Source organism: Cervus elaphus, chromosome 20 (assembly GCF_910594005.1).
Source record: "Cervus elaphus chromosome 20, mCerEla1.1, whole genome shotgun sequence".
Classification (NCBI taxonomy): Eukaryota; Metazoa; Chordata; class Mammalia; order Artiodactyla; family Cervidae; genus Cervus; species Cervus elaphus.
This window is the reverse complement of record NC_057834.1, coordinates 80,354,195-80,366,969: the sequence shown is the minus strand read 5'-3', so window position 1 is coordinate 80,366,969 and position 12,775 is coordinate 80,354,195. Positions and strand designations below refer to the sequence as shown.

General features: G+C 35.7%; 1 protein-coding gene and 1 non-coding gene across 9 annotated transcripts in view; one reads left to right on the top strand and one right to left on the bottom strand.

Moving 5' to 3' along the window:
- Window positions 1-12,775, bottom strand: part of COL24A1 (collagen type XXIV alpha 1 chain) — a 382,349-nt gene that overhangs the window by 78,089 nt on the left and 291,485 nt on the right. For all 8 annotated transcript variants that reach the window (XM_043877542.1, XM_043877547.1, XM_043877541.1 and 5 more), the window contains 3 exons: window positions 11,593-11,646; window positions 5,254-5,307; window positions 5,106-5,159 (listed from right to left, as the gene is read on the bottom strand). In XM_043877542.1, the coding sequence (XP_043733477.1) occupies window positions 5,106-5,159; window positions 5,254-5,307; window positions 11,593-11,646 (162 nt within the window). The remainder of the gene's footprint in view (window positions 1-5,105; window positions 5,160-5,253; window positions 5,308-11,592; window positions 11,647-12,775) is intronic.
- LOC122678459 lies at window positions 8,820-8,926 on the top strand. Its single transcript, XR_006336131.1, has one exon. It is a non-coding gene; the product is annotated as a U6 spliceosomal RNA (small nuclear RNA).

The following is a 12,775-nucleotide window of genomic DNA, read 5'->3' as shown; positions in this document are numbered from 1 at the left end:
ATAACAGCAACAAACATTCATTGACTATGAGGTACCAGGGACTCTGTTATGTGTGGGAGATGCAAAATTAAAGCTCCTGTTCCCAAGGCACTTAAAGTAGAGTGAGGGATATGAATCAATAACTTAAAATGTTCTATCTGGAAGTACAGAGAAGAACATACTTGTGAATCAAAGAAAAGATATTTATTTCTCACAGAGCTGCTTGGTTTTCCATGTGTGAGATGTTTTAAATTATAATTGATTCCGCTGTAATGGTCTGCCAGGATAGTTAGAAATTTGCCCTTGCAAATCATGCCATTATTCTCATGCTATCCTAAAATTATCTTAAGAAGAAAAATGTGGAAAAGAGTGACCTAGTTCACAAATTAAAAAAAAAGCATATTGCCATTACCAGACATATTTTTCAGAAGTCAGAAGTTCTCAGAAACAAGATAATTTCACCAAAATGGGATGTTAAGTTATTAAAATCTGAAGATAGTTGTGCTAAAAAGTCAATTTGACAATAATAACAAGATAAAAAATTTCAAAAGATGCTACATAGTCTGAAAATGAGCTTAAATGTTTTAAGAAGAGATAGTGTATATAGTAACAGAGAATAAGGGCATTTTCTGTAAGAAATAAAAATCCCATTTTGTTAGAATTTGATGAAAGGGAACTATAGTAATCAAGGGTTATACCTCCAAGTTCAAAAGCTATTTTTCTTGCTTCAAAAAGTCATTAATATAAATTCCTCCTAAAGGTAAGAAAATGGGATAGTTGGTGAACTGGGTTTACTTGAAGTAAATACAATTTCTGAAACATATGATCTTATAATAAAACACAATGAAGAAATGAAATAGGCAAATAAATACTATTTTAAATATTGAAAACAATTTTGTTTTTGGTTGTTTTGAATAGCACAAAATAAGTATATGAATTGTGATAATATTAAAATATGTTAACTGGTGTGCTTTTTTTCTTCACCGTATTTCTTTCTATAAAGTGAAAGATCTGTTCTAGACTTTTGATTTTTAAAATAAACTTTTTTAGCTTATGAATTTCAAAATAGTCCTCTGAATCTCATGGTGGGGTAATAGTTTGAAAAGAATGTATTTCCTTAACACAAAAATGCAACCCACTCCAGTATTTTGTGCAACCCACACAAAAACCTGATTTTCAAATATTAAAAGTCTCAAAAGTCAAGGTAATAAAAGATTCAAGTCATAAAATTTATGACACAAAGAACATATTTAGAAGAATTATAATAATGTAAGAGAAAGTTTTTCCTGCCTGAGGGGATATAAAAAAAATCTTCACTTTGGAGAAAAGGTAAAAAGAGAAGCAAGACTGAAGACATTGATGGGTATCTCTGAGAAGAGACCTTGACTCCACCCCTCAAGTCCCGGGGCGGGTGGAGACGACAATACTGCAGACAAATGTGGGGACTTGGGTACAGAGATGATGGCTAGGGAGACTAAAGGCCTCATGAGATGTCCTCTAAATTACACTGTCAGCAACAAGAGTAGAAATTTCTCCATGAGATGTCAGGCCAAGGGTCCTGAGAAAGTCTAAGTCCCTCAAGCACAGAGCATGGTGCGGGGAGCAGCAGAATGTTATTTCCATGTGGCGAAGAACAGAAAGCACATGGCCCTTGGAGCCTGATCTGAGGAGGTCTTAAACCTGAGTTGATAAAACAGTGTAAAAATCAACAGGGATCAAAGAACTTCTGCTAGGAGGGCCAACGTAGACACCGAAACAGTGGAACGATGGCCAATGGGGCTCCAAAGGGATGATGCACATTTCAGTGGATGCTAGCACCAACAGATGATGGTTGAGACCCAATCTCACCTCCTATTCCTCTTCCCTACCATTGCCACCCGGAGTGTAACTGCATATTTGAAAAGACAATGAATGGGGAAAACTCTCTGAATCAAATGTAAGACATCTGAGTGGACAGAGTTAAAGGCAATCAATTGACTAAATTTCCATCAATTAGGTTTCTACCACAGGCCAGGAAGGGCACTCAGAACAGAAATTAAGTTCCATTACAAAGAACATAAACTTATACTTTTAGTGTATCTGAGTTTATGGCTTAAGGTTCAGATATGCTATACATATATATGAGTGTTTTATTCCAAACATTCAAATAACAAAATAAAAACAAAGACATTCATTGACCATCACAAATCAATTATGTTTTGGGGTGGCTATTATGTTGGGAATTATTTCAGAACAGGTAAATACTGTATTCTAAAACCTATATATATGGATCTATCATTGTGAAAATTAGATTTAGAATATTAGTTATTAATACTTGGATAGGTATGAGGAAGTAGCTCCCAACAGAATAACACTAAAGGAAAATTATGGCTATGCAAATTATTTTTAAAGAATACTTTTGCTACTTTTAATGGTAAAATTGTGGCAGAAACCTACCTACTGAACATAAAGTGTATAAAAATAGCAAAATAGTCTCTGCTGTTTTTAGTTGCTCAATTCATGAACAGTTTCCTTATGACAATTATTGTCATCATAACTAAAATGAAGTAGGCCAGTTAGAGGAACCACAGACTTGCAATGGAAGTTTAAAATACATAAAGGTCAACAAAGTGTAAAAGACTGGTATTTTTTTGAATTTGTGCATTTAAAAAAGCCTTGAATTTGGAATCGCTAGGTATTCTTATAACTAAATTAAGAGCCAAATATTACTAAATATTAATCCTACACAGAGGTGGTCTGTTCAGTAGGAAATTAAAGACTGGGCCAAAGACAAAGAAAAAATAGAAGGTGTTAGTAGGTGATTAATTCAGTTGGTGTCATAAAAAGGGTGAGAAATGTCACTCTTCCACCAATGCCCCAAATTCAAATGCAATAAAGCTAGAAGCATTCTATGCTCTTTTCAAACAACTTACTCATATTATTTTATTTAAATTTAAGTATCTCATAAATCAAACAGACTTTCCTGTTTTCATAATAGGAAAGGTGAATGAATTCATATATAGTCTTTAGAGTATATGCAGAATTGTGCTCTTTTGTCTGCCTAGCTTTGAAAAATAGAATGACCCTTTTGAAATCAGATCCATTTAAAACAGCTTTCAATTCACTGGAATTGTACCACTTCACAGACTACAAAAGTAGGTAATCTAATTCTTTAGATAACAGAAAATTTTAAATGTGCCATTACTATCCAAACACTCATTTGTTTTTTATTTAAATGAAGCTGAAGAATAGTCATCTCAATACTTTGCTAGTTCTAACTTTGTTAGAGAGGGTAGCTTTAAAATACAAACTCAGACTTAGAGAAGTAAGACTCATACTCTTTTTAACCAAGAAATTTCAACTCACTAAAATCTGGAATTTTGTTTTGGGAAGAAAATAAAATTTTGGCTTGAGTCTCTGTATTTGAAAGCCATTATGGGACAGTTCACTACATTTGCATTATGAAAGTCTCTAAAAAATGTAGTGGTTTGCAATTGGTTTTGACTTGACTTGCTCCAATTTTTTTAATAGTTGTCCACAGTTTCATATCTGAGAGACTAATGAATCAATCAGTTGGTTAAGTAAAATTAATATTTAATTTAATCTATAAAAGAAGGCTTCTGTGTAATAATGGGAGTCAAGAAATAAAGTTTCTAATGTTGGTTTTGTTGTAACCAGTTTTGTGATCTTAGTAACTCATAAATCTCTTTGGGACCTGAACTACTTCATTTGAAAGATGAGAGGGCTGTCCAAATGATTTTAAAGGGCCCTTTCCAAATCTAAAAAACACATTTAAAGCTTTACAGAAATAAGATGCCGGTTATTCCCCAGGATCCATCTGGCTATTCAAAGTGACCCTAGTGAGTAACAGTCAGTGATATTTTGGTAACAACCGCTCCTATCTGAAATTGCATAAGGGTTTTTAGTGTAACCTCAGACTGTATGCCAGCATCGCCCATAGTGGGAAAAGAACCAGTTCTCACGGATTATACAGAATTTAAACCACGGCTCCTCAGCACTTTTCAGCTCTAATACCTGGGAAGGCTGACTATATAGACTGGAGGTGCAGTGATCTAGTGAGACTATTTTATTTTCATTGGTATAATTTTAACAGATATGAAGAAACAGCAAAAAAAATTTTATTCTTTCTGGGATACGTCAAAAAGCAAAAAGAAAACACCAAGAAAATGAAAGTACTAACTGTAAAGGATTAGAAATTTTAGGATCAAACCTTGGGAGCGCATGTTCATCCTTAGCTACTTAAAGCAAGCATAAGGAAGTCACATGAAAGCATTAGTAGTGTTCTAGGTTCACAGATTTTTCCACTGCTTTTTCCAATTTGGGTATTACAACTTCTAAGTGAATGAGACAGCTGTATTCTTTCTCCGCATTTTTTTTTTTTTTAATAAGGCTGAATGAAAAGTTGGGTAGCGATGAACTGATGCTACAAATTACAAATCCAGTTGTTTTGTAAGGGTGTGTGTGTGTGTTCAGTTGCTCAGTCGTGTCCAACTCTTACGACTCCATGAACTAGAACCCGCCAGGCTGCTCTGTCCATGGGATTTTCTAGGCAAGAATACTGGGGTGGGTTGCCATTTCCTTCTCCATATGTAAGGTTGAAGCAACATCTATTCTGATACAGGGAAGGAGATGGCTAAATTCAGTAATAATAGATTTTTAGTTTGTTGATAACAAATAATTGACTTGTGCTATGGGAAAAAAAAAATCTTTTAAGCCAATTTTGACTCTGTGTCATATACCAGTGATTTATACCCCTATTTTACTACAGCAACTATATAAGCATGACTGCTAAATTTTCACTTAGCAATACTGGCTTTAAGGCTAGTTGTTATTTCTACCTAAAACCCCAAAGAAGGACAGTTAGTTTGGGATAAGTCTAGGCAATTTTCTAAAAACCAGAATAGTCTGCTGGTAAAGGGAAATCTGGAGGGCAGTCAAAACACATAAATTAATCAATAATGATGCTTTAGCACAATTATTGACAAACACATTGTTTAGAGGCCCATGTGATTCTTGTTCTGAAAGGGTGAATGATCATTTAAGTTATAATGAACAGCAACTCCCTGTGTCCTTGCTTTCTCAAGCCAGCAATACATTTCAAATTGTCTTAAATGATTTCAACTTACTTCAGATCCTCTCTCTCCTTTTAGTCCTTGTTCACCCTGGTCACCTGGCTCACCCTTTAACAGGAATCAAAAGAGAAATCACATATAAAGTAGAGACCAAATAACATATGTTAACATTAATGTTACAAAGAATGCTTTCAAAACATACTGGGGGCCCTTGCTGTCCAGTGGCACCTCTTGGTCCTGGTATACCCACATGGCCCTATGAAGAGAAAAGGATATATTATTAGAATACATAAAGACATACAACTTAGAGGATAGAGTAGCATCACATAAAGTGGAAGTGAAGTCGCTCAGTCGTGTCCGACTCTTCGCGACTCCATGGACGTAAACCCGCTACACTGCTCTGTCCATGGGATTTTCCAGGCAAGAGAATACTGGAGTGGGCTGCCATTTCCTTCTCCAAGTATCACTTAAAGTAGTAGCAGAATGTTGCAAAATTCAATTTAAATATTACAGAGGTAACGATTCTCTCTTAGAAATAGTATAGAACATAACAGCCACTGGATATAATGATGACTAAGAAAGAGTATAGAGGTTTTTTCCATATGGGTTAATATAGGTCTGCCAAAAGATGTCTATGCCCTAATCCTCAAAACCTGTGAATGTGATCTTATTTGGAGAAAAGGGTCTTTGCAGATATCATCACATTAAGTATTTCAGAAGGAGATTTTACTGGACTCTTTGTGACCCTCTGGATTATAGCCCTCCAGGCTCTTCTGTCCATGGGATTATCCAGGCAAGAATCCTAGAGTGGGTTGCCATTTCCTCCTCTAGGAGATCTTCCCGACCTAGGGATCAAGCCTGTATTTCTTGTGTTCTGCATTAGCAGGTGGGTTCTTTACCATAATGCCATCTGGGAAGCTCTCTGGATTATCCATGTGGGCCCCAAATCCACTGACAGTTGTCCGTGTAAGAGACACAGAGAAAGAGAAGGATACAAATGAGAAGGTCATGTGAAGGTGAGCAGAGGATAGAGTGATGCAGCCACAAGATGTTGTTAGCTACCAGAAGCTGGAAGAAGCAAGAAAGGTTCTTTCCTAGAGCCAATAATGGGAGCACAACCCTGTTCATATCTTGCTTTTGGATTTCTGGCTTCCAGGATCATGAGAGAATAAATTTCTGTCATTTTAAGCCACCTGGTTTGTGGTAATCTGTTATGGCAGGCTCAGGAAACTAACATAGTAAATAACTAGTGAATAAAGAGTTCGAAAGCAAATGTCTTTTTCAATCTTTTTTCCAGTGTTCTATGGTCTCCACTTTTACAAATTAAGGTCACAGCCTTTTAGATAGTAGATTTACTGAGTTGAAGACTGGTGGTTGTCACTGCATATGCCAAGACATCAAGTGACTCTGACTCTAGCAATCTGTCATCAGCCCAGTTCTCCTAGAAAGGAATGCTGACCTACCACATTTTTCAAGTGTGCAAACAGAAACTAACAACAACCTAGGGGCATGTCAGGTAACAGTTATGCAGGAAGAATTCCACATGTAACCTCTTTTATCCCCTTCCCCACTGTCCACTTCAGATTCCTTTCTTCCTGTATATTACAGAAAGGATGCCATAGGAAGGACAGTTATCAGGCTCATCTCCTTTCTGGGCTAGGAGGAGAAGGGATTACCTAAGGCTAATGATTTATTCTCACAGCAAGATCAGTTGAAGTCTTTTTTGTTTGCATTCTGCAGCGTAAATGTTTATGGTTTTAAGATTCAACTTCCTGATAAAGTAAACAAATCCTGTTTAAGGGAGAAAACAGATGCAAGAGATAAAGGCTGATTTGGAAAACTTTCTATAAATAGCACACAGTCATAACTAAAGAGAAAAGGATGACTACCAACAAACAGCATGACTCTTATCAACAAAACATGACCAGGATCAGCAAGTAACAGAATCAGGTCAACCAAGGGGGAGTTTCATTTAAGTAAATACAATTATTGTAGGTCACTTATAAAGCCAGCTCAGGAGAGAAGCAATTGGTGAAGAGATGGGATTACAAAGTGAACTAAGTGTAACCATACTGAGTCAACTACAAAACTCCAAACCATCATGGTCTATCATGGCTTTGTCACCATTCTAGCTGCAGTTTTACAGAGACCTTTTAGAATGATTATAGAAGAACCAACTGCCTCTTATAGGGTTTGTGATGTTTGGATGCAAACCTTAGGAAAAACAAACTTGTTTCCTAGGAGCTCCACTATAGCTCCTTTGGCTCTTTCCATCTCAATAAAAACTGACAAATTATTTTTCTACAGTGGTAAGAATTAAATACGCTGCAGTAAATATTATTATGAAGTTATGTGGGCAAGATTACGGGAAGTGATTGATTTTTTTTCTGGTGATGTTAGTAGTGGGAGGGGTTGGATGATCAAAGGGAGCCTGGAGACGATTTTATATGGAAAGTGATGATTATATATGATGATTATAAAATCATAAGAGATGATTTTATATGGGAAGCTGAAGTTTAAAGGATGAGTTTTCCAGGCGGTAAAGAAAAAGGAAGGCATTCTGCAGAGGAATAGCATGGGAGAATGAATGGAGATTCATCTAACACAACATGTTAAGTGGAGAATGGATTTAAAAGAGCTGTGACTGTGGATAGTGAGTCAAATTAGTGAACTGTTAAAAGAATGCAGGCAAAACATGATGAAACCCTAAAGTAGGGCAAAGTGGATAGACTCCAGAGATACATAAAAGGTTAAAAGAAGTGGCCAATTGAAGTTGAGAGATGAGAGGATAGAGAGAGGGGAGAATGAGGAGGGAGAGGTGAGAGAAAAGAGAAAGCAAGAGAGACAGAGAGCGAAAAAGAGACAGAGAGAGATAGAAAGAGGGAAGATCAGTTCACTAGACATCTGGATGTCTGCTGCTGGTACTATTCACTGAATTAAAGACATAAAAAGAGGAGGATCAGATTTGGACTGGGACATGCTGAGTCTGAGGTACCTGTGATGCTGTCTAGTAGCTATTTGGATGTGTATATCTAATGCTAAGGACTGAAGACCTAGTGAGGATAGGATTAGTAGTTCTTTTATTGTATGCAAAAATTTCTATGACCTTTGCCAAACGAAAGTAAAAAGGAATTTAAGGTAGAACATAATTTATTCAACTTATTTCTAGGGCTTTGTCTCATATAAGTTTAGGTTGACTTAATCTTAGATATTTATGTGTTTCTGCCCACACTTTTAAAAAGTGAATATTAACAGTATAATGTTCTTATTCATACCATGTCCTCTGGCTCTCTATCAAGCCTCAAGTGAATTTATCTTGACATACGTGATGTGTAGTTTTCTGGATGGCAAATATTTTACTATATCCGCTTTGATACTGATTAAATATTCTTATTTTTTATATGTGATGTCCATGGAGTCAAAGACTGTGTGTTGAATGCTCCATGTTACATTCAGGGCTCCTTCCTGGTCCATGGAAGACACTAAAATAAATGCTGAATGAGAAGACATTTAGTTATATGTAACACATAAAACATATCACATATAGTGATGACTAGTTATATTTACTGATAATAATGAATGAGATACTTGACTTTTGTGAGTCTCAGTTTCTTCAAGAGGAAAAAAAGAACAAAGGATGGTGATAAGGGTTTCAAAATGTCTTTCAGTTGTTCATAGCCAGACGAAAGCAAAATATTCATTATCCATTCCATCTTTTTTCTCCAACAGGAAAATCATGAGTTTATCATAACTTTAAGAATATTTGTGGTGCTCGCTTCGGCAGCACATATACTAAAATTGGAATGATACAGAGAAGATTAGCATGGCCCCTGTGCAAGGATGACATGCAGATTTGTGAAGCGTTCCATATTTTTCCAGCTGCAGATCCAAGAGGATGCTGGCCATTAAGAGGTGCAAGCATTTTGAACTCAGAGGAGGTAAGAAGAGAAAGGGCCAAGTGATCCAGTTCTGAGCTTTGGGATTCTTTTGTTCTTATGTTTCGAGAGGAAACTATTGAAGTTATAGAAAAATTGCCTGAATGAGAATAAATATAGTGATATCCTTACTAAAAAAAAAAAAAGAATATTTGTGAATATAAAAGTGTTTTTAAAAGCTTGGTGATTATTCAACCATAAAAAGGAATGAAGTACTGACATATTTTACAACATGGATGAATCTTGAAAACACTGTGTAAAGTGAAAGAAGCCAGACACAAAAGGCTATATATTTTATGATCCCAATTATATGAAAGATACAGAATAGATAATTTGGTAGAGATAGAAAGCAGAGTAGTGGTTTCCAGAGCTTGGGAGAAGTAGAATGACTGTTTAACAAGCACAGTTTTTTTTTTGGGGGGTGATGAAAATGTTCTAGACCTAGGCAATGTGTGATAATTGTACAATATTGCCAATATAGTAAATGTCTCTAAATTATACCATTTTAAAATGGTTAAAATGGTAAATTTTATGCTATGTGCATTTGAGCACAATTGAAAGAAGCTTATAATAATTCTGACCATCTGTTTACTAGAGTGAAATGGTTATGTCTACAATGCCTATACAGAAAGGCAATCATTTAAAAGTATCACGTAAGGGTATAACAGAATGATCTAACTCTGAATAAAGCATAGTTCCACTGTTTGAATTGAACATGTGCTTGGGAAAATGTGGCAGGGTACAAGTGTGGGTATTTCATGACTTTGAGATGTCTAAGTAATGAAGTTATTGTGACTGACTGGCACTTAATGGCTTTTTAAAATAGATCCATCAACAAATGACAAAATGACTCTTAAAGCCTAAGAAACAAGATGGAATAAGACAAACAAGAAAATGTATATCACATTAAGTGGTAAAACATCCATGACCGAAGACTTCATCAGCACTCTATGGACTAAAGGAGAACCAGATTCTACAGCCATCCTAGGGAAAAACTTACCTCTGATGAAGGATTTCTAAAGAATCTAGGGACTATCCAGAAAAACAGGGGCAGGATTTTTCTTCTCCCAGCCAGGTAAAGAAGAGATTCTTTCCCTTCCAACAGAATAATTAGCTGTTTGTTTGCCATGCTGATAGTTACTGGTTGTAGTTGGTAGAAGTCAAAAGAAGATATTATAAGAACCTGATTTTCCTAAGAACGTGTAGAGAAGTTAGCACAGAAAAAGTCAAAGAAGTTTAAGGAGCTTCTCAAATTATGCTGAAAGCTGTGAGTTGGCTTCTCAACCCAAAGAAAAGCTAATTTCAAGTAAAGGAGAAGGGGGGCGATAGAGGATGAGATGGTTGGATGGCACTGTTGATCAATGGACATGAGTTTGAGCAAACTCTGGGAAATAGTGAAGGACAGGGAAGCCTGGTGTGCTGCAGTCCATGGGGGTCTCAGACAGTTGGACACGACTTATGACTGAACAACAACATATTATATACTATTATGTACAGGGCTTAAAACAAATATTATACAAGAAAAAAAAGAAGTCATATTCAAATTGAGGAGCTAAGATATCTACACATTAAAAACAATTAGCAAAAATGATAGTAGCAGAAGATTGTAAAATATTTGTATTGAATGACTTTTATAACCAATAAATACTATAGGACTAGATTAGAGGGAAAGCTTGCTGTTAGACAGTAGAAAAGGGAGTATGAATTAGATTATAAAGGGTAGACAGGATTTATGTAAGTAAAGATTATGTAATTTTGTGAGCAAGCAGATAATGTTGTGAGCAAAGGAAAAAGATAGGAGGTATAGGGAGAGAGTTAACAAATGACCATTTTATTTGGTATATGACATTATAAACAGAAATGGAAGATATATATATATATTTTATTTAGTATTTGACATTAGTATATATATTTTATTTAGTATATGACATTATAAACAGAAATGGAAGAAATACAGGGCAGGAATACAGAACATCCTCAACACAAATATGCTAATAAATAATGACACTGAATAAATTCTCTCCATAGTCGAATATAATTTGAGCAATACAGCTTGTCTCTAAAAATCCTTTTAAGAATAGAAGAGGATAAGAATTGACATAAGAATATAATGGTGTTTATCCACTTGACAAGTCTCTAATGAACTTCTACTACATAGTAGGAAATTTGTGTTCTCAAAGTTGGGGATATAATGATGAAAAACATGTCAGTCTTATTCTCATGGATATTATATTTTCTTAAGGGATGTAGACAATAGACAAAAAATGAGTGTATAAAAAGGTGGTAAGATAATTTGGATAACATTAAATGCCATAAAATAAATAGAGTAATAAGATATAAAGTGGTGGATAGAAAGGGCAGTTAGAGAAGCCCTCTCAAAAGTAATATTTCAGGTGAGATCTGAATGATGAGACAAAGCAGCAATGGAAGGAGATGAAGATAATTTTAGAAAGAAGGAACAGAAAATACAAAGAGCTTCTTCTAGGATCAAAAACGTAAGATATTACTAATTATCTCAATGATGCTTATTTTCATTTGCAACTGAGCAGAACCACAGGGAAACCTATTCATATTCAGAAGAAAGGTGTGAAATTTATAGGAATTACCTTATATCCCTCTGCTCCAGGCTCTCCTCTCTCTCCTTGTTCTCCCATTGGACCCTAGAGAGACCACACGCAGGAACAATCAATGTATCTAAGTATTTGAGAACACAGATGAAATAGTTAATGTGGAATATTTTTTTCTGTAAAAATATGAAATCAAATGTACAATAACTTGTTTAGTTCCACTCTCAGACAGTAAAGAATCTGCCTGCCATGTGGGAGACCCAGGTTCCAATCCCTGGGTTGGGAAGATCTCCTGGAGAAGGGAATGGCTACCCACTTCAGTATTCTTGCCTGGAGAATTCCATGGACAGAGGAGCCTGGAGGGCTATAGTCCACGGGATCACAAAGAGTCAGACATAACTGAGAGACGAACACTCTTCACTCTCACCTTCAGATAATTTCAGGATATTGAATTCAACAACATGAAGAACACCATAAACACTGGTTATTTAAAGACAATCTCAGAATTATTCTGCTAGAAGAAATACTGACAAAATGAAGTCCAAGGTAACAATGTGAATTTTCAGATGAGTAAAGTATGTTATAAAAGATATCAAAATAACTTGCATTTGTACTGAATGTTAAAATGATTGAAAACAATTTAAGCAGGACCACTCAGCCATTAATTAAGTGATTAATGCACTTAATCAATTGCATTAATTAGAAAATATTATATTTCATCACCTTTTTAAAAGTATCTAAGAGCTAATTCTACTTTATCATTCTTCATTAGAAATTATATTGTCTATTCTTTAATCTGCAAAATCTTAAATATTAAGATATAAATTGACCTAAAGAAATTACACTTACTCATTTTAATTCTTGAGGCAGAAACAAATAAACTTGTGAAAGTCACTCACTCGTGTCTGACTCTTTGTGACCCCATGGACAATACAGACCATGGAATTCTCCAGGCCAGAATACTGGAGTGGGTAGCCTTTTCCTTCTCCAGGGGATCTTCCCAACCCAGGGATTGAACCCAGTTCTCCCACGTTGCAGGCAAATTCTTTACCAGCTAAGCCACAAGGGAAGCCCAAGAATACTGGAGTGGGTAGCCTATCCCTTCTCCAGTGGATCTTCCTGATTCAGGAATCGAACCGGGGTTTCCTGCATTGCAGGTGGATTCTTTACCAACTGAGCTATCAGGGAAGCCCTACTTTTAACTTTTTCTAAACATTTCTAA